This window comes from Lissotriton helveticus, chromosome 7, assembly GCF_964261635.1.
Source record: "Lissotriton helveticus chromosome 7, aLisHel1.1, whole genome shotgun sequence".
Taxonomy (NCBI): Eukaryota; Metazoa; Chordata; class Amphibia; order Caudata; family Salamandridae; genus Lissotriton; species Lissotriton helveticus.
Window position 1 is genome coordinate 81254695 of NC_136068.1, and position 27076 is coordinate 81281770.

General features: G+C 47.5%; 1 protein-coding gene across 1 annotated transcript in view; it reads left to right on the top strand.

Annotated features, from left to right (window-relative positions):
- ZNF384 (zinc finger protein 384) overlaps positions 1–18744 on the top strand; it is a 217840-nt gene extending 199096 nt beyond the window's left edge. Inside the window, exon 8 of the mRNA XM_078651541.1 lies at positions 13464–18744. Coding sequence (XP_078507667.1) covers positions 13464–13709 — 246 coding nt within the window. The 3' untranslated portion in view covers positions 13710–18744. The remainder of the gene's footprint in view (positions 1–13463) is intronic.
- Positions 18745–27076: the final 8332 nt, after the last annotated feature.

The window sequence follows — 27076 nt, forward strand, 5'->3', positions numbered from 1 at the left end:
CTCGTGACTGGATAGACTTCTTTGAAGAAAAACAACGTGCAAACATCCGGACCAACCACTAGATGCTTTCATTTTGGTCAGTATTTTGAGAATCAAGGGGTAGGATCCCAGGCATAGATCTCGGACCATCGCATCGAAAGGACATGCCCCCGAAATCCTGCGAAAGGGAATCTGCCGTCGTAGAACCAGTATTTGATATTGTTGTTCGTTACAAAAAGGTCCATCACCGATTTCACCCATCGTGTGAATACCTTGTCCAGTTGACGCTGGTTTAGCTCCCACCCGTGGCAACTCTCCTCTGTCCTACTGAGGGCATCTGCTAGTGTGTTTCAAAGCCCCGGCACATGCTCGGCTTTTAGGAATATTCTATGATGTCAGCCAACTCCAAAGCTCTTGTGCTTCCTGAGTTAGAGATTTGGTTCCTTCCCGTTTGTTGATGTAGAACATGCTGGTTGTGTTGTCTGTACGGACCAGCACAGAGGATCCAGCTATTGTGGGAGGAAAGCCTGCAGGGAAAGGAATATGGCTTTAAGTTCTAGTCTGTTGATGTGCATGAGACGTTGAGATAAGGACCATTTCCCTTGAATTTGGAGATCTTGTAAATGGCCTTTCCCATCTGTGGGGATGATGAAGTCTGGAAGTAATAGTATAAATGAGAAGCCTTGTGAAAGATGTGACTTTAGGTACCACCATTCTAACGCCTCCCTCATGAGTGGAGTGATAGAGATCACATCTTTGAAGGATCCCATTGTCTGAATCAACTGAAGTTGAAGCTCTTCTTAATTGGGTCTCATTTTGAGACAAGCTAGCCGAACTAAGTCGATCGCAGAAGAAAGCATGCCCAGGAGCAACTTGCATATCCTCACTGAAGCACACTGTTTTCCTGTACTACTTCTGTAGCGTTGGCTGCTTGTAGAGTTGTTGAAGCTTTTAGGAGCCAGTCGTCTAAGTGTAGGAATACTTGATGACCTTGGTTTCGTAATGTGGCTGCGACTGGGGCTATACACTTGGTGAATATCAGTAGAGCAGATTTTATGCCGAAGGGAAAGACCCTAAATTGATAATGGGTACCAGCTACCATAAATCTGAGGTACTTCTGGTGTGTGGATGGCGATATGGAAATAAGCATCTTCCAGGTCGAGGGATGTCCTGTAATCTCCACTGTGAGGCGCTGAAGGATATTTGAGAGTGTAATCATCCTGAAGGTTTGGTTCCGGAGAAATTTGTTAAGGTGCCTGAGATCTAAAATAGGTCTCCACTCCCCTGATTTCTTGCATATCAGGAAAAACTGGAGTAACATCCTTTTCCTCGTTGCGCCACAGGAACTTCCTCTGTTGCTCCCTTGGATGAGCATAAGCTTGAATTCCTGTTTTAATAAGTGAAAGCGAAGGGGTGCACTCCGTTGGGCGGAGTGTTTGGTGGTCGTTGAAAAAACTCTAGGGTATGGGCATATGTTAAATCCAGTACCCATCTGTCTGCTATCTGATGGATATCATTGGAGATTTTCCCACCAACTGGAAGAGAGTGGGATAGCAGCTGGCACCTGACTGCAGTCACTGCTCGCGACCTACTTCGCGGTTCTGGGACGTTGGCTTCCTGCGAGAGCCGTGTCTGGAGAAACCAGCTGTAGACGGTTGTCTGTCTGCTGCTGGTAACCTTGCCGATACTGTGACTGGTATGTCTGGTACTGTTAGGTGCATCAGTATGCACCACTATAATACGAGAAACCTCGTTCACGCACTCCTCGAAAGGGCACCTTTAGATATTTTAGGATCCCCAGAAACTTGACCGTATCTGTTTTAAAGGCCAATAAGGCGTCCTCAATATTCTTCCCGAAAATGTCCATCATACGCGATGTCCAGCATTTTAGATTGGACACAAGGTCTAAATGAGGTTGCTCTAAGCCTTCCCTGGCATTTTAAAACCGCTGCGCAGGCTAGTTGCCTGAAGCTTGTGGTGGCTACATCCATGGTGCAATCGATGACCACGGCGGCTCTGCGCTCACCTTCTGCTAATATCTTCTTGGCTTCCTGCCGTCTATTCTTGGGGTGAGATCCAACATGGCCCCAATATCAGACGACATCTGGCGGTCATAACGGCCTAAAATCGCTAAGGCGTTAGACGCTCGCACAGGTATTACAGGCATGGTGGAGAAGTGCTTTCCAATATTGTCTAAGACGCGTCCTCCTTCATCAGGCAGAAATGTGATGGGGGGGGGGGGGGTGGTCGAAGATTATTTTCACCTCTGTGCTGCCGGCGATATTGGAGTCCAGTTTGGGGTGCCCTGTAAGGCATGCAGGGGAATCCTCTGGTGTCTATATTTCTTGTCTATCCGGAGTAAGACAGGCCCCACCATGGCTGGCGATTTTATAACCTTATGCCCCTTTTGTCAGATATGATCAATGATAGGGATGGAGCATGCTGACTTCCTCGTTTGCTCTTTAATGTCCTAAGGAAACGGTCCGATTGCTTCACTGTGATAAGCAAGTAAAATCTGGCAGCAGCTCTATCCATTTAGTTGTGAAAACATCTATATCCTCCAGAGGAGAGTCAAAAGATTGGTTTGGAGGTAGGGATGGTGCAGGTATAATATAATCATCCCACTCATCCGTAGCTGGTGGAGGATCCTGAATCTCACCCTCTTTCGCGTCCTCCTCAGAAGAGGATGGATCATCCCTAGGTGGTGATGGTATGAGGATTCATCCTAGGAGTGGCCGGAGGAGGAGGTAATGTTAGCATAGAAGGTACCACAGGTGGTGCTGGTGCTGCGTCAGTATAATCCTCGTGTGTGCGGGAACCATTTCCTGTAATCCATCAACATAGCTTGTAAGTCCTGGATCAAAGAGTGTGGCAATTGTGTAGAATCTTGTCCATGAGGATCTACATAATATCTGAACTGGTGGTATAGTTTCATAGGAACCGGGTAATAATGGTGATATTACTCATCATAAGTCTTCATACTCCTCCTGACATTTTACATTCAATTCCGAGGGACTATGAGCTGTCCCAAACAGACAGTTGTCGTCCATTTCTTCTGTGTCCAGCAAGTGATTAGGGCGCAAAAGTGAGGCTTTGCTTTGTGACGAGCTCAGGTCGTAGAGATGCCTTGTTCATCTTGGAACCATGCTGTAGTGGCGTTGATTCCGTCGTCCGAAAAGTCTCCTTCTGACTCCTTCGTCGACTGGTGTGGCGCCGACAGATCCCTCGGCGGCGGTGGTGGCGTCTATTGTGTCATCTACAAAATCCTCGTATATGGTATCGTTGTCATCGACGAAATGGAGGCGCCGGTGGATGCTGTGGATGAGGCACTGTCGACCTTCTCCGTGACGAGAGGGTTGAAGTAGTCTTCGTCGATGTTCGTGGCGTCGGCGGTGATACTGTTGCTGAGAGGGATTTTTGAGAGGATTTATGCCTCAACAAGCCTGACGAGGCAGATATCTGCTTTCCTTCCTCAGAAGTCGTGGAGTGCGATAACAAGGCTGACTTGAGGAGATTTTTTGATGTTTCAGAGCATCTTTTGTCTGATGGGAGTTTTTTTTATGTTTGTCCTTAGACTTACCGTCAGGTGACCTGGCTCTCTTGTGAGACTTGAAAGAGTGGTCACTCCTCATCAGAAGATGTATTCTGAATCTTCTTAAGCAACAAAAGCAGCCTGCCCTCTGTCTCTCATGGTCTTGGAGGAAAAAGTGCGACATATTTTGCACTGTTTTACCTCCTGCTGTGGATGGAAGCGGTAGATGTAGTCTCTGGGAGGGTCATCTATGTGAACCCTCTTTTTCCCACATGTCTTGCAGGGGCTAAACAGGTCTTTGTCAGATATCATATTTTAAAATTGAAAAAGCTGATTCTAAGAAGAAAAACTGAGCAGTGCTCTGGGAGACTCCCTTCACACAGGACATGTGGTGAAAATTTGAGGGACTCCGCCTCTCTTGGGAAGGTTCTACAGGGTGCTAGCAACTGATTGGTTATATCTAAAGTTAGATATAAGGAGATAGGCTATTAAATTCATGGCCTAGTGCCATGATAGCCTAGGGAAATTTAACATACTGCTAGAGTTTAGTACTGTGGGACTCCTACCTCGACAACCGAAAATGGCAGCACAACAATGATCTCAAGCGGAGGGTCCGTTGATTGGAAGCCTCGCTTATTGGTCTCTGCAGTGGTGGAACACCAGCAACCTGTTGCAGGGGCGGACCTTCCACCTAGCGTTGAAGGCCTTCCAGTGCCACATTACTGGCAAGGTAGTCCTCATTGGGAAAGACAACATGACTACAATGCACTATCTACTGCCATGCACCATCTACAAGGCTGCACTCACTCTCCCCAACTGTCCGCGTTAGCACAGGCCATTGGTGGTGGGCACTCCACCACAGAGTCCATCTACTGGTGGATTACCTTCCGGTTCTGGACATCTACCTTGCAAACCTCCTCAGCAAGATGTTGCAACAAGTCTACGAGTGTGAACTCCACCCGCACGTCCTCCTCCTGTACTTCAGTCAGTGGGGGTCTCCCCACGTAAACTTCTTTGCCACTGCAGAAAACGCAAAAAGCCCAAGCTTTTGCCTCCCCGCACCCGTAGTCAACACACTATGGATGAACTGCTCAGGGATATTTACTTGTTCAACTACTCTCACTTCGTGGTTTGGAGGCTTCTGCAGACGTCCCTCATCCTGTTGGCTCCCACCTGGGCCAGTCAGCTTTGTTCCCCACACTCCTTGAACGCTGTGGTTCAGCATGATAGGCTCACCAACAGTCCAGACCTTCTCATGCAGAACCATAGGTAAATCAGGAACCCTAACTCCAGGAAAGTCAACCTTGGGATCTGGCGTTTGTGGTATTAGAGTTTGCGTGTCTAAACCTTCCTCAGGAATGCATGAACATCCTAAAGGAAGCATGTAATCCTACTACTCATACCTGCTACGCTGCAAAGTAGAAACCATGTATCCACTGCTGCCTCTTATGCCGCATCGAACCTTTGGCAGCTACTGTCCTGGACATTGCTACCTTCTACATTTATAGACACGTTTACTAGCCTAAACTTCCATTCGCCTCCACTTAGTGGCAGTAGCTGCCTACCTTCAGAATTGAGAGCATTTAGCCCTCTTCAGGATCCCACTCAGGAAAGCTTTTATAGAATGCCTGAAAAGGGTAATTTCTCTATGGGTTCCTCTAGCCCCTGTATGTAATTTGAACATTGTTCTTACTAGACTCGTAGGTCCTCCTTTTGTGCCCCTCCATTCTTGCCCCCTTCAATTCCGCTCCTGGAAGGCGGCCTTCCTTGTCGCAGTAACCACCCTCAGATGGGTCAGTGAGCTCCAGGATTACATTTGTGAATAACCTTTCTTTCAGGTTCACAGGAACTAGATTGTCCTCTGTACTAACCCTAGGTGCCGGTTCAGAAAGTGGTTTCTCCCTTCTACCTTAACCAGTCTATAGACTTACCTGTTTTCTGCAACCTTTTTCGGTTGCAGAAAGGGTTATCCACGCTGGATGTTAAGCGAGCCCGTGTGTACTATATAGATAGAACAAAACTCTTTTGTAAGACTCAACGCTTTGTTGTCTTCTCAAACTCGCAAAAGGGGCAAGCTCTTTCCAAATCATGCGTAACCAGGTGGATAGTTAAATGTATTCAAACCTGTTATGCAAAAGCCAAGAAACCTTTGCATAGTCAACCCCCTAGAGCCCACTCCACACGTAATCTACGGCCTTCTTCGGAAACATTCACATACCACACACATTCACCAAATACTGTTGTGTGGATGTACTGGCACGCCAACAAGCTAATGTTGACCAGACTGTACTCCGTACAATTTTTCAATCCTTTGCAACATCCTCAGGCTAGCCACCACTTAGGGGAGGCCTGCTTTACAGGGTAAGCACAGCATGTGTATGTATAGCCACACATGACTCTAACTTATGTGTTCAAGGCATGTGGGCTGCTGAATTCATATCTATAGCATAGATCGTCGCCTAGTGTTGGGTCCGGATGATTGCACATTGTTGTCCTGGAAGAGTCTTCGAAGTATCACGAGATAGGTGGCTCCTCCCCTGGACTACAGTGCGCATGGGCATCGACTCCATCCTCAGATTGTTTTTTTCCGCCATTGGGTTCGGATGTACTTTCGTTATCTCCAGTTCGGAATCAACTTAAACTTTTCGAGGCCCAAAGGCCTTTTTTTCTATCCGTCGGTATTGTTTGCGTTCGGTGCCCCGGTTCTGTTCCGACTCAGTTCCCGAGTTGGATTTCCAGGGAGTCGAGTGACTCTTTGGTGATCGAGGCCCAGTCGACGCAGCAAGACCCTCGACGACATGGAACGGAGCCCGTTCAAAAAGTGTCCCGTGTGTGGATCGAAGTACCCACACATCGACGTCCACCCGGTGTGCAACAAGTGCCTGTCGCCGGACCACAATGAAGCCAGCTGTATGGCTTGTTCAAAGTTTCGTTCGACGAAGACGCTTCGGCGCATGGCGCGCATGGCGGCCCGGCAGTCGGCCCCGGCACCGGTGGACATCTTCGACGACGAAGAAGCAGACGAACAAGAGGTTCGAATACGGATTTCACCTCCAACGGTGGACTTCGAATGCGAATACGATGCGGATGTCGAAGGCCTCAATGTAGAAGAAGTCGTCGACGAGGTAGGAGACGACAATGAGGCCTATGGGGCCATGGAAGATAGCTCAGAGGAAGAGCTATGCCCCGTTCGAACATTTACAAAGGCTCAGGTCGAGGGATCGCCACTCGGCCTTACCCAAGAACTTATACCAGCATCCGCGGCCCCGCCTTCTGGCCCGGCTACGGACACTTCGGCGGAGCCGCCATTGTCGAAAACGAAACCGAAACTGAAACCATCGGTGTCGGCGAAAACAAACATGGCCGAGGCGCCATCGAAACCGAAGACGTCTGCTCCCCCATCGACGCAGTCATCTTCCGAGGTGTCGAAGCGGTCGATGCCGAAGACAGCTGTCGACCCGGTCAAGGTGCCGAAAGTGCTCAAGGTCGTCAAGCCGAAGCCAAAGAAGGCCGCCGACTCGGAGTCGAGAAAGACCGTCGAGCCGAAGTCCAAGAAGGCCGTCGAGCCAACATCCGGCAAGGGCGTCGAGCCGAAGACCGGAACCCCGACGCCAGTAGTCCAGGCCGCCGATCCGAAACAGTCTGCGTCCGCGTCTGCGGCCAAAGACAAGGTCCGTGGCGCACCTAAGGAGAATGCTCCTACGCCTCGCTCAGAGGAGCCGAAGTCATCGACGCTCGGGTCTTCCCCTGGGGGTGGACAGAGGTCGACTGTCGGGTCGACAAAACCGTCCGCTTCCTTTACGAAGCAGGTCTCGGACTCCCTCAAAAGAATTAGGGACAAGGCTTCAGCGTCGGAACCAAAGACACCTTCCACACCGAAGCAAGCTGTCCCGACGCCAAAGACTTCGACGCCGATCCTCTTCACGTTGCCGCCGAAGGTGGCGCCGAAGGCCTTCGCACCCCGATCGGTGCCCAAGGACTCTGTGGTATCGAAGCCGATTCACCCGGCTGGGAGTTTGCTGCCTCGACCACACTTACTGGAGGAGCAGAGAGAGCATTTCATCGATGCCGACACCGGGAAGCTTACGCTTTACAAAAGGAAAGTCACGGCATCGCAGCCTTTGGAGTCGTATACCATTCCTCTAAAGCGCAAAAGGCCTGCTCCAGATTCCATGGTCTTAGTCGAACCTATAGTTCCACAGTCTCCAAGAATTGCGACACCCTCACCCACTTATTCTGATGGAGAGGATGCGGGAGCGCAGGACGAGGAATACACTTTTCCAGCCAACACAGAGCCTGATGAACAACAGAACTCCTGGTTTGGGGCAGGTGACCAAGGGGATCAGCACACCGTCCATGACCCTCAGGTGTACAATGTTAAGACCTCTCCCACCGAGGATTCTGCGGCATTTAATGCCTTAATTGAAAGGGCAGCCAAGAACCACGACGTGGACCTACATGCTGACCCTGTGGAAGCGGACTTCCTCTTTGACACTTTCTCAACTGCTGAAAAGACTGTCAAGACTCTTCCTATGCTGAAGGGGGTCCTTAAGCATGCTGCGGACATTTTTAAGGAACCCACACGGTCAAGGGTAGTCAACCCTAGAATCGAGAAGAAATACAGAGCGGCACCTGGCGATCCTACCTACATCAAGGGCAAGTTGCCATTGGACTCTTTGGTAGTTTCTAATGCCCGCAAAAGGGCGAATTCGCAAACCACCGGTGAAGCTTCTCCCCCAGACAAAGAATCCAAAGTGCTTGAGGCATCGGGAAAGAGAGTAGCAGCTCAGGCAGCCAATATCTGGCGTATCTCTAACACGCAGGCACTCTTGGCTAGATACGACAGGGCACACTACGACACACTCGAGACCCTGCTGCAGCATCTACCAGACCAATATAAAGAGGTAGGAGAAATGCTTATCCAAGAAGGGAAGCTCATCTCCAACGCTTCCATCAAATGTGCACTAGATGTTGCGGACACTGCTGCTAGAGCGATCAACACCAGTGTGATGCTCAGGCGTGGCTTAGGATCTCCGGGTTTAAGCCGGAAATACAAACTACCATCCTGAACCAGCCGGTAAACCCAGACAGATTATTTGGTCCCGAGGTGGATACCACCCTCGAAAAAATAAAGAAAGATACCGAGACTGCCAAGTCCATGGGGGCGCTACAGTCCCAGCAGTTTCGGGGGAGCACTTTTCGTCGCTCAGGCAATAGAGGTGTTACCTGGGGCCAAATGTCACAGCAAACACAATTCGACAAAGGTGAGGCGCAATCCTCTTATACCAAGCAAAATAGAGGAGGATACCGCGGCAACAGCGCCCAGGGCAGAGGCAGGGGCAACAACAGCTCCCTTTCCTCCGCCGCCAACAAACAGTGACTCCCTGTCAGTGCCCCCCGACCATCCAACACCTGTCGGGGGGGAGACTCCAGCAGTTCCTGCCAGTCCGGAAATCCATCACCACAGACAGGTGGGTCAGAAAACCGTATCCAGTTCGGGTATTGTTTGGAGCTGACATCCACTCCACCCAACATACCACCAAAACACCGTCCTATGTCCACAGAGCATTTGCACTTATTGCAGCAGGAGGTTCTTGACATGCTGCAAAAGGCGCAATAGAGCTCGTGCCAGTGGAGGAAGAAGGCACAGGGCTGTATTCCCTGTACTTCTTAATCCCGAAAAAGGACGAGTCCCTCAGACCTATTCTGGATCTACGGCCCCTAAACCAGTACATTCTCTCAGAACAATTCCACATGCTAACACTGCAGCAGGTTCTTCCGTTGCTCACTCAGGGAGACTTCCTCGCAACCTTGGATCTCAAGGATGCTTACTTTCACATCCCACTCCATCCATCCCACAGGAAATACCTCAGGTTCACCATTCAACATCGGCATTATCAATTCAAGGTCCTTCCTTTCGGGGTGACCACGGCACCCAGAGTGTTCACGAAGTGTCTGGCCACAGTGGCTGCGCACTTCAGGAGACAGAACGTACATGTCTACACTTACCTGGACGACTGGCTGGTTCAAGCAAAGTCAGCCCAGCAGTGCGCTGCCGATATGTCCCACACCATTCACCTTCTTCACGGTCTGGGCTTCTCACTAAACTATCTGAAGTCGCACCTCCAGCCGGCCCATGTGCGGCAGTATCTGGGCGCGACGATAGATACTCTGGCAGCCACGGCTCAGCCGAATTCAGTGAGGATCGACAACATCCAGTCGCTAATCCAGAAGTTCAGACCGCAACACTCACTTCCAGCGAGAGTGTTCATGCAGTTGATAGGCATGATGGCCTCCTGCATCTTCATAGTCCCGCACGCACGGTTGCATATGCGTCCGCTCCAAGAATGCTTGGCAAATCAGTGGACTCAGGCTCAAGGGCAGTTGAAAGACCTAGTGTTGGTGACCGGTCGGGCATACAACTCTGCATTGGTGGACTCCACACAACCTTTGCAAGGGCCGACCGTTCCAGGAGCCTGTGCCACAGATTGTCCTGACGACGGACGCATCTCTCCAGGGATGGGGAGCTCATGTGCTCCACTACACGGTGCAGGGACTATGGTCGACGCAGCAGAAAAAGATGCACATCAACTACCTGGAACTGATGGCACTCAAGTCCTTCAAAGTACATCTGTGCAACAAAGTCGTGTTGATCCGGACGGACAACATGGCGGCCATGTACTACATCCAAAAGCAGGGAGGTACGCACTCTCCACAGTTGTCTCATTTGGCTCAGAGCATGTGGAAGTGGGCCATTCAGAGGAACATCTTCCTCATGGCGGAACACCTCCCGGGCAAGGACAATCAGATGGCGGATCTGCTCAGCAGGTACAGCCACCAGATGCACGAGTGGGAGTTACATCCATCAGTACTCCGCCCGTACTTCCAGCAATGGGGTCATCCAGAGATAGACCTGTTTGCCACAAGGGAAAACGCAAAATGCCAAAGCTTTGCCGCCAGGTTCCCGCACCCACAGTCGCTGGGCAATGCGATATGGATGAACTGGTCAGGCAGATTTGCGTATGCTTTTCCCCCAGCACCTCTCATACCGCTGGTGGCACGAAAGCTAAAGCAACACTCGATGACACTCATCCTGGTTGCTCCAACGTGGGCACGCCAACCATGGTACACCACGTTTCTAGAACTCTCCGTGGTACCGCATCAAAGGCTGCGCCTCACACCCAGGCTCTTGACGCAGAACCATGGCGACATTCAGCATCCAGATCCGCAACAGCTCAATCTGGCGATCTGGCTCCTGAGGTCTTAGAGTTTGGCTGCCTTAATTTGCCCCCTGAATGCATGGACATCACACGGGAGGCAAGAAAGCCCACCACTAGGGCCTGCTATGCGGCAAAATGGAAGCGGTTTGTCATTTACTGTACTGGACACGACATCAACCCGCTAGATGCATCCATTCCTAATATCATCTGCTATTTGTTACATCTTTACAAATGCAATCTAGCATATGCTTCCATTCGGATACACTTATCCGCCATAGCGGCTTATCTCCAGAATAGGCAGCACCTCTCTGTTTTCAGGGTGCCTGCCATTAAAGCCTTCCTGGAAGGGCTGAAGCGGGTCATCCCTCCCAGGACCCCGCCAGCTCCTGTGTGGAACCTCAACGTGGTCCTCACCAGGTTGATGGGCCCACCTTTTGATGCTCTCCATTCCTGTGAGATTCAATACTTAACATGGAAAGTGGCTTTTCTCATTGCCATTACCTCTCTACGGCGTGTTAGTGAGCTACAGGCGCTCACTGTCCAAGAGCCATTTATTCAAATTCATTCCAACAGGGTGGTGCTGCGCACTAACCCTAAATTCCTTCCTAAGGTGGTTTCGCAGTTTCATGTTAATCAGACCATCGAACTGCCCGCATTCTTTCAAAACCCTGAGACAGTAGCAGAAAGGATGCTCCACACTCTTGATGTCAAAAGAGCGTTGATGTACTACATTGATAGGACAAAAGACTATAGGAAAACACAACAGCTCTTTGTTGCCTTCTCAGCCCAGCACAAAGGCAACCTCATTTCCAAAGCAGGTATAGCCAGGTGGATCGTTAAGTGTATTCAGATTTGCTATCACAAAGCTAAGCGCACTTTAACGGTCCCTCCCAGAGCCCACTCCACCTGCAAGTTGGGGGCCTCTATGGCTTTCCTTGGTAATATCCCATTGGAAGATATTTGTAGAGCAGCCACATGGTCTACACCACATACCTTTACTAAACATTACTGTGTGGATGTGCACTCCAAGCAGCAGGCAGCTGTAGGGCAGGCTGTTCTTAAGACACTATTTCAGACTTCTGCAGCTGGCACAGGCGGCCGCCGTTAATGGAGGGACTGCTATGTATTCTATGCTATAGATATGAATTCAGCAGCCCACATGCCTCGAACTGAATATGCTACTTACCAGTATGCATCTGTTCTTGGCATGTAGGGCTGCTGACATTCATATCGCCCGCCCTCCTCCCCGGCGCCTGTAGCGGCTGCAGACTTTTCTTGCATTTACTCTTAGGCATGGCCATCGCTTACACTATTATACTCCATCTTTGCCACAATGGCTAAAAACAATCTGAGGATGGAGTCGATGCCCATGCGCACTGTAGTCCAGGGGAGGAGCCACCTATCTCGTGATACTTCGAAGACTCTTCCAGGACAACAATGTGCAATCATCCGGACCCAACACTAGGCGGCGATCTATGCTATAGATATGAATGTCAGCAGCCATACATGCCAAGAACAGATGCATACTGGTAAGTAGCATATTCATTCTTACCCTGTAGGCATCTGTTCAAAGCATGTAGTGCTGTAGATCCACATGCACCCACCCTCTTCCCCGGAAGCCTTTCGATGTTGCAGACATTTCCTTTCCTTTTTCTGCATTGTCCTCCTTTTTCCTGTATCGCTATGCTCCATTTCTATTCTCAATGTGGAAAACAATCTAACAATGAAGCTGATGTCCATTTCCAGCAATAATCAGTCACCGTAACTCATGAAGACTTCTTTAAAACAAAAAAAACAGCTGCCACACATCCAGGCCCAACACTAGACCGCAGGCGTATGCACAGCATGTCGATCTACAACACTACATGGCACGAAGCGATGCTTACAGTGTAAGTAACCTATTCTTTTTGTACTTGTTCCACCTCAAGCCCACTTACAACAGAAAAGTTATTTATTGCACATTCTAAACATGATGCTGATGCATGGGGGGCAGTGTTGAGTACTTGTCAGTACCATAGAGCCTTCGGACACACAACAGATACACCCATAATGAAACAGCTTTTAGGTTTAATAAAAATGATGCATTTTTCCAAGCAAAAAATTGATGCTGATATGTATTGAAAGCTTGTGAATCTGGACTGTCATCAGGCTGCCTCATTTTTTTTCTTTCTCTTTATTGCCTTACTTAAATTGTCTCAGATTTCCACAGACTTTCCTTCCTGCTGTAATACTGACTCCGTTCACCTGTACAAGGCTTTATACACACGGTCTTCAAGCAGCCCTGTTCTAGTCGCTAGAGGGCTCCTGGTGATAGTGCCCACATACTAGGGTGCTATATCCAGTTGGATACCATTGTCATTCTTACTGCTTGTGGGACCCTTCACCAATGTAATCTTTACTGTCATGTCACAGCTATGAAGTATAGAAAAAGGATGAAACCAATAAACTGTGAATCTCATTGTAGCTTCAAGGATACACTTAACAGACACAGATGACTTGATGCTGAATTTCCAGCCATTACGATTTTTACATTTCCACAAGATGCGGGGAAATCGGCCTTCATACAAGCACATCCCGCTTGACCAGCCTAAGACCTTAATGTAATTTGGGTTGAGGATCTCCCTCTGATCAAACTGCTTTCGCTCCTTATCACGTGTCCAATCGCTGCTCCTTTTTGATCTTGCTGTTCTCTTCCTTTAGTCTCATTACTGCCCCTGGTTCTGTCTCCACAGGAAACCTATTTGATGAAACATATGCGGAAACATAACGCCCCCGAGCAGCAAACTCCATCACAGGTTGTCCAGCAAGTGATGACGTCCCAGGGGGTGCACTACGTTTCTGCTCCTCAGTCATCCTCTGATGTCCCACAGTGCTCATTTGATCTGAACCTCAGCCCCTACAAATCAGAACAGCACAAAGACATCTGCCTGACTGTGACAACCAGCACCATCCAGGTAGAACATCTGGCGAGCTCCTAGACTGTCAGCTTTTCTCCTTCTGCGCTTCATCCCTTGTCCCCAGACTTACACCTTCCTGTCCTCTGTGAAGACTCGGTGGTGAACCTGGTTCACTGGTGACATACAGCAAATCTGCCTTCCAGTTAGTTCACACAAAGTTCAACATTTCGAGCAGATTTCATTGTGTTGGTACGCCATCTTATGCTACAATGCAAATGCCTCGTCTTGTGAGCGTGAAGGCCTAGCATGGATGATGCTGTCAGGAGCTTCCCTGGTGAAGAGGTGTAGAAGAAGCTGGAGGCATGTAGGGTTATGTCCTCAAACCTCACCGCTCCTCCCTGTCACTGCCCCAGCCCATCCTTAGTATCTCTCTCCAGTGAAGATGAATGATAAACACATGAAATTGAAGACCTGAAACAATAGCTTATGCTGGCATGTATGGTATTTAAAGAACGGGCTTCTTCAAAAACATCATAACAGACCTAGGGAGCATTATTCCGACACCAAGGATCAGCACAATGTGTATCATGATGTGGCAATGCTCTCATCCCTCCTTGCTTGGGCTACAGTTGGGTCTGTCTGCCTCTGTGTGTCTGTCTGTGCACGTGTGTCTGTCTTGAGGTCATAGCCACGCCTGAAGGTCAACTCTAGGGTTGTAACCCTTGTGGTCCGTGAACTCGCACCTAACCCTGAAGATGCACAACATAGTGTGTGAGGTGAGAAACTTCATAGGCTACAGACTGGATCTTAGAACATCAACTTTCCTCGGCCACACCGCAGCTCACTCCACAAGGTTGGCAGAGGTCAAAACCACAAGTATGAGTGCCATTATGCTGAATAGTACTGGTCTATTTGCCCTCAACACTGGGAAAATGGCGCTTGGAATAGCAGGCATTAGTCCAGTTTCCTTCCAGAGAATGACTGATTGAAGCTTGGTAGACTTGGGTTCTATGGGGGTTATTGTTTTTGTTAAACAAGAGAATTGTACACTTTACAATAAAGACTTAAACAGCTTGGCCAACAGAGGACTACTCAAACTTCAGATTTGTGGCCAACATTCTACCGGACAGACAACACTTATGAACCTGGAGTAGAACATTGAGGAGACTTTTGGGGTGCACTGCAAGAACATGTTTGTGTTTCAGGTTTTTCCTTTAATAATACCTTGGCCAGCTCACTTGTCTCCTCGCTTTGTTTCATCCTCCTACATCATAACCGAGTTCCTCGGAACTGGGATATGACTGTCTTCTTGCCAGAGAGGGTAAGAGGTCGATAGTGCCACAGCATAAAATGAAACCTTGGGAGACTCAAGACAATAGGTTCTCTTCCCTGATTAATACATAGCTTTCTTTGTTTTTTGTCTCTGTTGATGAAATAGTTTTGCACTGTATTTGCTTTGCTTCAATTTCTTTTTGTAACTTTTTATAGGAATATCTTTATTCTGCCGATCAGATTCACATGTTTGTTTCCTGGGCCCTGTTCTTCTGCCAGGTTGCTAACATTAAAGAATGCTGGTCATGCGTCTCAGCTTTTTGGAACCTGTGAAACACGTGTTTCCTTTATTCTGTGTTCTACCATACTTGCAAGAACATCCATGGATTTGCCTCTCTTGGCCCACTCAGGATCTATAAAGATCATACCTTCACCCTCTTTGAAGTACCAATACAGTGTCTTATTGGCTTGGATAGGTTCTTGCTATTCCCTCACTCCCTTTAAAGTTTTGTTAAACTGAGAGAATTCCTGCAGATTCTCATAAAACATCTCTGAGGGATATTTGCACAGGAATATGGAAGTCTGCACAACTTGGGTTTCTAGGAGCCTGCCACTGTGTTGGAAAGCGTTTACTTCATGCACTGGTGGCTTATGTGCCAGTCCCAGCAGTAATGTTTGCTCTGTTGAGTTCCTTGTAGTCCTATTCCCTTCCCTCTCTGACCCCATTGGGTCTCTGGCCACCAGAAGGATTACGGATCATTGTTATCGCTAGTATCTTGGTCTCCTAGCTTTAGCACCAGTTAAAGGAGGGCTTGGTGGGTATTAGTCCTAATGCATTTCTATTAGAGTAGAGAGCTATAATGAGCATATCTCGTGCATGCAGAATCTCATCACTGCCATCTTTTACTCAGTCTACACCTTTATGGCAGCCCACTCTTAATGCTTCTAACAAGACAAAGATTGGATGGTGATACTAACAAAATGTAGGACTGCCTCTCTTTTGTGCCCCATCCTGCTTCTTTCTCGACCTCGTCAATTATATTAAGCTTTTTCACGCCGAGGTAGACGATGGTGACATACTTTTGATAGCCTGTGGTGCAGATGTTGCAGGCTCCCATTCTGCGGATCAGGATCTCACCACTTACTGAAGGCTATCAAAGCATGTCAACTGCTATTCAAAACTTAGGAAAATAGGTCCAGGGTCTCCATTAAACAAATTATCTGCAGGAGTTGCCATCATCCTGTGCTATCCTTTGTGGTAGTGTTGCCCTCAGTGGATTCAAATGTTTTTACTATTTCCCATTCTTCCTGGTACCACACTTACATTTGTTTGCATGATGTTTATTCCGCCAAGCTCTGCTTCCATCGTTCCTGCAAACTTGACAAGCTCTGTGCACACAGTCCTATGTATGCTGACATTTGCCTAACAGCATGTGAACGCTGATGCGTGTCCTGGGGTTTCACGCACCTTCAGAGCACCTTGTTGAGCGTGGCTGAGACCTTCAGACCCCAATGCATGGAGTTAGACAGGGAAAGATTGACATTCCATTTGATGGCCAGGTTTATTTTTCAATCACAAAATTTGAGAAATGCTAATGTACTATAAAGTGGATGGTGGCAATGAAACCCTATAGAAATTGTCAGACTAACAGCTCACTGAAATATCTCAGGGATTCTGAACCTCTACGCTGTCTTTAGAGCCTCACTAGCTTTTGTGCCACTAATTTCCTTACCTGGCAGAATTAACACATCAGTGAGAATAAAGTAAATGTTGAAAATGTTCACCGTACCAATCTGACAGTCCCATGCTGGTTGCGGTGGGTAGGGTAGATGGCTATTTGAAAAGGCTTCTGGGCCCTGTGTTGGGCAAGGGAGTTACAGTATGTTCTCCAGGAGCTTGCATCAACCCTTTCTCTCTTGCGTCCCTTCTACCCTCCAGGGGAGATTACCAGAGGTTTCTCTACCCTACCCTCTTAAGTTTAAGTTGGTTGCTTGGTTCTAGAAGAGCTAATCTAAGAAAATGTGAGATTCATTGTGCAATCCCTTGTGGTCTACAGACTACTGCATCCCAGTATAGAAGCATGAGTCTCTGCGTTTGCTTTCCCCTCCACACGTCTTCCTTAAACGTGATGTTTAATGGAATCTTTAAGAGTTTATCTGATCCGGTATAGTTACTTTCATACTTTCCTTTGCACACTGGGTCGGTTCACAACTATCCAACTATGACAGCACTTTTTAATTTCCTCCCTGAAAGGCTATATGTGCTCATGCTTTTGATGAAAGTGCTGCATCCCTCTGGATAGAGATGCTCAAGTTGGCAATGTGGAGTACTATTTTTTTTTATGAGCACTATATATTAGATGCCAGATATAGAGCCGATTTTGTTCAGATCATGCTAAAATATATTGCTGACTGTCATTTTATTTTTAATTTCTGATATAGCTATTCTTTCAGGGAGGTTTATATGCTTGATATAGTCCTCAGCTTAGAGGAAGGTCAGATGAAGCATGGGCATACGTACAGGACGCTTTTTTGTGTACAACGCCCACCCATCCTTTACCTGTAGACCAACCAGCTGGATATATATATATACTTGTCTGTTTGTGCCTGCCTGCGATACTTAATCTTTCGTAATATTGGCAAAGAAAAGAATGCTATGCAGAGTGAGTATTGGTACTGACAATGCTCAGGAAGAGTTAAGAATGCACCTATGGCAATCAGTAAATTTCGTTTTATGCTGTACACAAAATACTCTGCACCCAGCTCTAGAAGAACAATAGGGGAAAGAGAATTTAAGGATTAGGAGTAAGAGTGTTACTTAGGAGTATCCTGCACATGTCTCTAGGTCAGAAATGCATGTGGAACTAAGCTTTGCTGTGGCATCAGTTTCTCTTGGATGGCACAAGACAGGTCCTGCACATTTCTGGTCATGTATTTTTGTTGGACTCTCTGAATTGAGGATTGCAATTGGCATTTTACACCTGAAACTACAAAGATGACTGATTAAATACCCAGGGATCAGAGGGTCAACGTGTTGTCATAACTGCCGGACAAAATGGGTGTCCTGTTTTCAAATGTAAAATGAATTGTTTGTCTACACAGCCTTGAAAATGGGTGTGACACCCTCCCCTCCACCCCATGTATCAGACTTCTCATGATTATATATAAATATATATGTATATGAAATAGCCTTTTTCTGGTATAATTGTACCAACCTCCCAAAGCTGGTGAGGGTTTTTGTTTGTTTTATTATTCATTCATTTCCCCCACCCTAAACGTTTTTCCCTCATTTGTTCAGTTTTTTCCCTACTTTCACACGGTTATTTGAAATATATATATTATACATATGTATATGGTTTTTTTTTTAAATCATGGAGAGGAAAATAACAAAGTTACGAAATAGTACAAAACTTTGGCATTGAAACATAAATGAAAAAAAGTATATGGATTTGTGGACAAAACCTCCCAGAGCCCACATCCGTTTTTAGAATATTGTATGGAAATAAATCTTTGAATGATAACGTGTACGGGGAATGTGCATGTAGTTTATTCTTGAGGTTTTGTTGATATTTTTGTATGTCTGCCAGTTTATTTCAGCTACCATACTGAGATCTGGTGAAACATATCAAAATGTAAGATGTTTTCAACTCCATGTGTATTGTTACTACATAATTAGAATTCAGATTGGAAGTACATTTTTATAGCCCTTCGTAGTATTAAACTCTTATCTTCCCAGCCAAAGTACTGGGCCCGGGAACAATCTTGCAATACAGCCCTAAAGTTTTTTTTTTTTGTTTTTTTTTTAATAAAGTCAATGCCTTGCAAAGGGCACATCTTTTCCATCTCTTTTTTGTGCGTATAAATAACTTATTAAAATAACACGGTCTATGAATATCACTTTATTTGCTAACAGAGAAAAAAGGAACCGAACGTAACTGGATAGAAGCTGATGCACCTAAGCATTTATAATCTGCACAACTTCTTTATTGCAGCAAAGAACTTCTAAGACTCCGAATCCAGGACAGGGACTGAAGACTCATTCCATTGGTAGCTCAATTCGGCCAGTGTCAATCAGATGTGAAAAACTCTTGTTTCCCTGGGAGGCATGCAGGTTGTTTATAAATTGAATAATGATTGAGAAAGGGAACCAATTAATCAGGATTTAAGCTGCACAGATAATTGTGACTTGCTGAGATACCTATTTTGCAAACAACCTGAATTGGTGAGGTTTACGACTTTCTTATAAAGCGGTATGCAACTGTCATTCAAATTATGGCTATGGCAATCTCTTTTGCCAAAGTCCAATTCTTTCGCTACTCCGTTTTAAATTTCCTAGGATGATGCTTCCTTCATAAAACAGAGTATTATGTTGACAATGCAGTGGTAGTTTCATTCGTGTAATGGGAAAAACCTGCTACATTTGGTACAGATGTACCATTAAGTTTGGTAATTGTTCACAATATCTGTACCAGTTGACTACTTCGTAGACAAATATGCCACTCAATGCTTTTTTAAATTGAAAGTTTTGCCTCCGTCAAATGTTCATGCATTTTTTTTTATCCTGACTTATTGCTTTGAATTTGTATTGGTTTGAAATGGGTGTTCTTGTTGTCAATGACAGACTCAAGAATAGTATTGTACTCTCTGGTAATTGATACACTGTTCAAATCAAAAACTGTGTTCAAAATTGTTACTTTTATCGACTGTCCCATATTGTCCTCTGTATAGAATGATGCTTGTGCCGTAGTAATCATTTATTTTAAGTAGGAAGCTGGCTCTGTGTATAGTATACCAAAGTAAGGTATAGTGTGCACAGAGTCCAGTGGATCCCCAAAGGCTTAGAGGGGTACAAGTAGATACTTTACTCTCCATTTGTGGTAGTGTGGGCGAGCAGGAAGTCTTTATCAAAGGGTAGTGTTAAGCATTTTGTACTCACTCATGCAAAAAATTATGCCACACACTCAAAGATTGAACTCAGATCAATTTGTAGTAAAAAATATTTCTTTAGTTGTATTTTATTTTTAGAACCAAGCAGGACTTGGTACAGGCAAATAGAATTGCACTTTTCAAGACAGATTAACAAGCAAGCTGGATGAGAATGACTTTTGTTACAGGTCTGTGCCAAGATTAAAATACAGTTGATATTGCGTTTGGATTACATTTGATTACGTTTTACAGTACTTTTTAGATTACTTGTTCTACGTTCTACTTAGTGTGATGTGCCTAGGTATCGCACACTGGGACATTTAAATGTAAATTGATACTTGTATAGCGCACTACTCACCCGCAAGGGTCTCAAGGCGCTTGTACGAATACCGCTGTGGAACCCATCCTGGCTTTCCCTGTGAGGTGTCCACTCCTGGGCACCTCCAAGGTGAAGCCAGGCATCATTAGCGTTGTGGGGGCCGTTGTGGAGATTAAGCAAGCTATTGCCCAGAGTTGCAGAGTGGGACCCATGATTAGAATAGGCACCGAGGCGAGAATGATCAGGTCCGTGGAATTTTGAGCCCAATATCCGCCGAGGCGGGAATTGAACCCTGGTCCCAGACCAGACCTCTGCATCAGTGTCTGCCGCTCTAACCATTGAGCCACACTTCTCACATTTCCAAGATAAAATGTAAGTAAAACAGTTTTCATAAAGCCACATTTTCTTATGTTTCCATACAAACACCCTCAACAAGTTTTTCTGAGGGAAAACGGTCAATGCAGTCCTATGGAGAAAAATTAGGTGATCGGTTTGCAGGTAAGTAAACAGTCTTGAGAGTTGAGTCTCTGGGGTTAGAACAAGAGTTCCCCCAGGGCCAAGGATGCACTCAAAAAGTACCCTCAGTGGCACTAGGGCTGGCGGGTGTAGAGTGGTAGCTAGAATGTTAGCCTATGGGGGCCCAGGGGGCAGGCGGTTGGTGGCTGTTCACGCGCCGGCGACAAGGTTGAGGGAGCAAAGCCGCTATGGTTAAATTCGGGACAAAAGGGGGGGATCCATGTTAGCACACAAAGTGAACCCACAGCAGCACAGGGGCCGCCGAGTGCAGGGTGGTGGTTTGGTATTGCGTTCCCTGTAGGTTTCAATGGGAGTTGTCGGTTTTGGATTTTGGCTGCAGGCTCGGGCCAGGAAGTCTTCCAGGAGGATTCAACAGCTGGGCAGGTAAGTTGGAGGGCTCAGGGACGTAGGTGCACCTCAGGTCCTCTTCTCTAGGGCTCTGGGTGGCTGTATGCAGGGGTGCCTTTTGAGGTCGATTTAACCTTACCATGCCACTCGCAATTGGGGGAGGGGGGTCGGGGTCCTCTGTGCAGAGGCTGCAGGTGACATCAGGGAGTCTTGAAGGGGTCATCCCACAGTGGGCTCAGACTCTGGAGTGCTGGGGGACTTTGCTAGTACCATGGGCCACTCGGACTCAGGTCATAGGTGATGGGTGCAGTGGTGGTTCCAGGCATCTGGTTTCTTTGTCATCAGCGGGTTCGGAGTCGTGCTTCAGAGATTCTTTTGAACAGAGCTGCTGTTCACAGGAGAGCCGGTCTTTGTTGAAAGCAGTCGGACCTTCCAGGGGTTATCAAGGTCGCTGGCTGCAGGACAAGGCAACATTTGGTGCAGGATCTCTGGAAACTGCAGACGGTCCTGTAGGGCTGGGGCCAAGTCAGTTCTTCTCTGCAGTCTCCTCTGCTGTGCATCTTCTTTTGTCGTTCTTCATAGGTTGCAGGAATCTGCCTTCAGGGTTCAAGGCTGCACCCTAAATACTATATTTAGGGGGCATTTTATGGGTCTTGAGGTATTAGCCAATGGGCTACTAACCGTAGGGTGACTACGCCTCCTGATTGGAGAGTGCCTGCCATCTGTAAGAAAGCGGGCATTGAAGAGTGGGCTTCACCTCGCCTCTCCCATCTAAGGGGTGGGGTTGGCAGAGGTGGGCACACCTTTTGGGCTGCTCTTATTTTTCTTGCCTATCCTGCTGCTGAAAGGGGGGTGAGACAGGAAGGGGGTCCTGCTCCTGATAACAGGAAAGGCTAAGGGTCACATTACAAAGGTGGTGAGGCCTTTGAAGCTCCCCTGCCACAGATGGCTCTTCCCGACCTGGAGGAGGTGTGACCACCTCCGCTCAGGAAAGGCTTGGTTTCTGGGTCCAGGTAGCGAATGCTCCCACCTCAGGGGTCCAGAAACCTGCCTTGTGGTGGCAGGCTGGTGTTTACCAGTCAGGGAAACCACCAGAGGCTGGTCGTTTTTCAGAGGACATCTCTAAGGTACCCTCTGAGTGCATGGTATAATAAACCCCACACTGGCATCAGTGTGGGTTTAATGTACTGAGAAGTTTGCTACCAAACTAACAAGAATTCAGTAAAGCCATTATGGTGCTGTGGAGTTTGTAATGACAACCTCCAAGACCATATACTCTTTATGGCATTACTGCACTTACACTGCCTAAGAATGGACTTGGATACTGTAGGGTTACAGTGCTCAATCAACGGTATCTTGACCAGTGGTATAGTGCACCCAGCTAGAGGGATGTACCTGTACCTTAGGCAGTAGGGTGAAAGCATGGCTCACAGGTATGTGTGCCATGTCGACTCTTCAACTTTTCTCTGCACCAAAATACGCAGCCTGCAATGGCAGCATGTGTTAAGGGACAGGACCTCTGAGGGTGGCACAATATGTGCTGCAGTCCTTAGAGGCTTACCCTGGTCACAGTGCCCTTTGTACCCATGGTACCTTTTACAAGGGGCCATGAGAGGTGCAAATTGGGGGTACAAAGGTACCGTTTTGGGAAAGAATACAGTCCCTGGGAACCTGATTGGCAGAGACCCAGGACACATCAACTCAAAGTGCATCAGAAATCTTGCAAAAAGTGTAGGGGGTTTTACTTCAACAGAAACCCACTGTTCGAGGCATGTGAGCTGTAGATCCCATGCTTTGCATACTCCTGCTATCTAGTGTTGGGTCTAGATGTTTGTAAGTTGTTTTTCTTCAAAGAAGTCTTTCCAATCACCAGTTAAGGTAACTCCTCCTTTCGGTGATGGTGCGTATGGGCATCGACTACATTGTTAGATTGTTTTTTTCCTCCATCGGGTTCAGACGTTTATTGCTGCACTCTGTTTCGGAATCGGTCCTTGGGTTCCCCTCGGTGCGCAATCCACTCTACCCTCAACAGTATTGTTTTCGAACGGGTTTCCTTTTCTCTGCGGTTCGAAAAGACCATTAAGAAATCTCCATTTCGATTAAAATTTCGCAGGCGGTCTTTCGGCATATCTGCTTCGGTCCGGCTCCTTGTCGATGGAACAGACTCTGTTTAAATTCTGCCCCCTTTGCCATGCGAAATATCGGTGTACCAACTTGCATCAGGTGTGTAACTTGTGCTTGTCCCCAGAGCATAAAGAACAAGACTGCGACGTGTGCCGATCCTTCAGATCAAAGAAAACTCTGTGATCGCCTGGCTCGACATTGAGAGATGCTGGTAGGCACCAAGAAGAGGTTTTTAGCGCTCTGCCTTTTAGCTCAGCACCAAAACACTCTGACAAGCCTTCTGGCTCGGTACCGAGTCGGCCAAAATCCACTTCCGAGCCGAAACATTCGGGCTGTAAACACAAAATGGGCTCAGAGCAGAAATCTTCAACACCGAAACCAAAGAAACATTCCTCGGAGCTGAAATCTTCAGTGCCGAAAGGACATTCCAGCTCGGCACCAAAAGCTTTGGTACTGAAGAGCTGCCCTACCACAAACTGATCCAAACATGGAAGTTGTACCACCTAAGTCAGATCTGAAACAGAAAAAACTCTATATTAATCCTGACCCAGGGCATATTCACGCTAAAACGCCATCCAAACACAAGCTTCCTGATGACGACAGCTCTTTTAAGATTCCGTTGAAGAGGAAATTTGTGGGTACTAGTCCTTTCCACACACTACCATCGCCTCCTCCCTCTCCACCACAGCTTGATCCTTTGCACATTACACCTCATCAGTCTCCTCTACCTCACTCTGATGCAGGTGATACTGAGGATGATGAAACACAGTTACCAATAGATTATTGGACGGATTATATAATTGATCCTCCACAGGATACAGACCCAGGTCTTTACCCTGCCAGACCATCTCCACCCGATGAGTCTGCCATGTCAGGAGCTCATTACTAGAGCTGCCCAGTACCATGGGGTGGAGCTCCATAAATAGTCCTTAGAGGAGGATTTTCTCTTTGAAACTCTTGGAACACAAGTGCCTATGCTAAAGGGTATGCTGGGGCACACAACCAACATATTTAAAGATCCTCTACATGCTTGAATCCTCCCTCCTAGAGTAGATAAATACAAACCGTCCCCAACACACCCTATTTTCATTAAGGGTCAGTTACCAGTTGACTCCGTAGTAGTATCTAATGCTCGAAAGCGAGCTAATTCTCAAGCGTCTGGAGATGCTCCTCCCCCAGATAACGTCTCAAAACTGATTGGTGCTTCTGGTAAATGCGTAGCTGCGCAAGCAGCTAATCATTGACATATTGCTAACACCCAAGGTTTCCTAGCAAGATATGATAGGGCCCACTGGGATGAAATAGAGCAATTAGTACAGTTTCTCCCAGATGAGCATAAGGCCAAAGTTCAGGATTTAGTTCAAGAAGGTAAACTAATTGACAGACTTCCAGTCCAGCAATCCATTCTCAACACCTTTTGGCAAACATCTTTTTGGCCCTGAAGTTGATCAAGCGCTCAAAAAATTGAAAGAAAAAAAAGATGTTGCAAAATTCATGGGAGCACTTTCACCTCCCTTGAATAGAGGTTCCTTTCAGTGCTCCTTTTACAGGGGAGGGTCCAAGTCCACAGGGACAGACCAAAATACTTCCGCTTACAAAAATAATTCACAATCTTTTACAAGAGGAGGCTATAGAGGAAATAGTTCCATGGGCAGAGGTAAAAACTCCACACTCCGCAAATCCCCTTCCCCAAATAAGCAGTGACTTCCCCCACACTTCCCGCTGACTTCCACACCTGTCGGATGAAGACTTTAACACTTTCTCTCCATTTGGGTATCAATAACAATCGACAAATGGGTGGTTGGAATTATCCAACATGGTTATTGCATGTAGCTCACCAACAACCCTCCAAACATTCCACCTTGATATCACAAATTGTCACCAGACTACCAGCACTTGCTTCAACAAGAAGTGCAATCTCTAGTACTCAAAGGGCCTATAGAACCAGTCCCACTTCAGTACCAAGGGTTTATTCCCTTTCTTTCAAATTCCCAAAAAGGACGGCTTATTAAGGCCTATTCTAGATCTCAGAGTTAAACAAATACATACTGTCGGAGCACTTTCACATGGTGACTCTTCAACATGTACTTCCCCTTTTACAGCAAGGCGACTTTGTCTACTCTAGATCTGAAAGATGCCTACATCCACATTCCAATCCATCCAGCTCATCGCAAATACCTTTGATTTGTGATAGCAGGCAAACATTACCAGTTAAAGGTACTTCTATTTGGCATCACCACGCCCCCAGAATATTCACCAAATGTCTTGCAGTAGTATCCGCTCATCTCAGGAGACAATGTATCCATGTCTTCCCTTACCAAGACAACTGGCTTATCAAAGCTGGCACTTTCCAGAAATGTATACTGCACGCTCAGGCAACAGTACACATACTTAATCAGTTGGGTATCTGAAAGAAATAGTTATAGATTCTTTACCTTAGAATTACCTCCAGGCGTCAGACTGGATAGGGAAAGTTTTTTTTGTCAGCAGTACCTCTGCGCGTTGGAATGTGGCATCGGTCGGTTCCGCGTCTGTCATTGGTATCGTGGTTGCCAGGATGACGTTGTGGTAGCTACTTAGACGCCGCCCTCGCGCACTGCCGTCAGTTCTTTCTTTTTCTGCGCCAGCCAGCGCAGATCCGAAGAGTGGCACCTCCAGTCACTTTTTGACTGAACTTTTTGAGTGACTTTTGTTGATGTCTTTTTGAGTCCTACGATGCCTGGTGCATGTAGGGATGCCCAGCTTCGAGGCTTGAGGGTCCATTTCTCGACTGTCGGTTACGGATCCGCACCGCATGTGCCTATTTTGCCTGGAGTGCGCCCACAACCCCAAGTCGTGCTCCGACTGCTGGTCCATGGCTCTGAATGCTTTACGGGAGCTTTCCCGAAAGCTGCTTGAGCACCGGCAGAGCCATCATCACTTATTTTCTAAGTGCTCGCACTCTGGGTCAGGTAAGTCGAAGCACTAGAAGAATTCAAAGAAACATCGTTGCTGTTCTACTTCTCCCTGTCGGTCGGTTGACACGACGGATGCGGCCGGTGCCCCTCCCACTGCACCGCGTGCGGAGCCTGTAGAGCTTACTGAGTTTCCCTCCCTTCCCGGGACCCGGAGCGACTCCCGCCGAGCTTCGTAAATTTTACGAGGTGATGCACGCCATCTTTGGGCAGCCCTAACTGGCCGGCATGCCTTCAGGCCCCGCAGACTCGGTTGGGGGGGGCCTAGGCCTTCTCCACAGGCGGTTGACCTCACTACGACTCCACTGGCGCTGCTTCCTCCGGCATTGCTACCGCATTCGACACCGGTTGTGCCCCCGGCCGGCATTGACCCCGTCCTCCATCCTGATGTGGACCCGGAGCCAGACCAGTGTCGCCCGGATCCGGTGCTGAGGGTGGTTTTTGTGCCCCATTTCACTTCTGGGGTCCCTTTTAGGCCAGATTGGCACCCAGAGGAGGACTGGGAGGGATCAGGTGACCCTCTGACTGACCAGTTGGAATGTGATCAGGACTGGAGGGAGGACCTGGGGATGCCAGTGATCTGGACACCTCCCCTGACCTTGGCATGTGGTCTCCTCCTACCGTGGCTACGGAGAAGGGAGCGTCGTATGCAGTGGTGTTGCTTAGGGCGGCCGAGTCTCTCAACCTCGAGCTCCCTACAGTGGCGGTCAGGACTGACCTCCTAACAGAGGTGCTTCAACCGCAAGCGAGCTCTTAGGAGCCCCTGCTGCCATTTAATGAAGCCCTCACTGAAGTCCTTTTGGGCACCTGGTACAGGCCGAACACAGAGTCTCCCGTGGATAGGATGATTGCCCGACACCACTCCCCGGCTCCGGGCGACCCCACCCCTGAGAACTTGGTGGTCCAAGCTTCGACCTCCAAGAGCGCATTCCCTACCGTTCCACCGGAGAGGGAATCCAAGAAGCTGGATCATCTTGGGAAGAAGATTT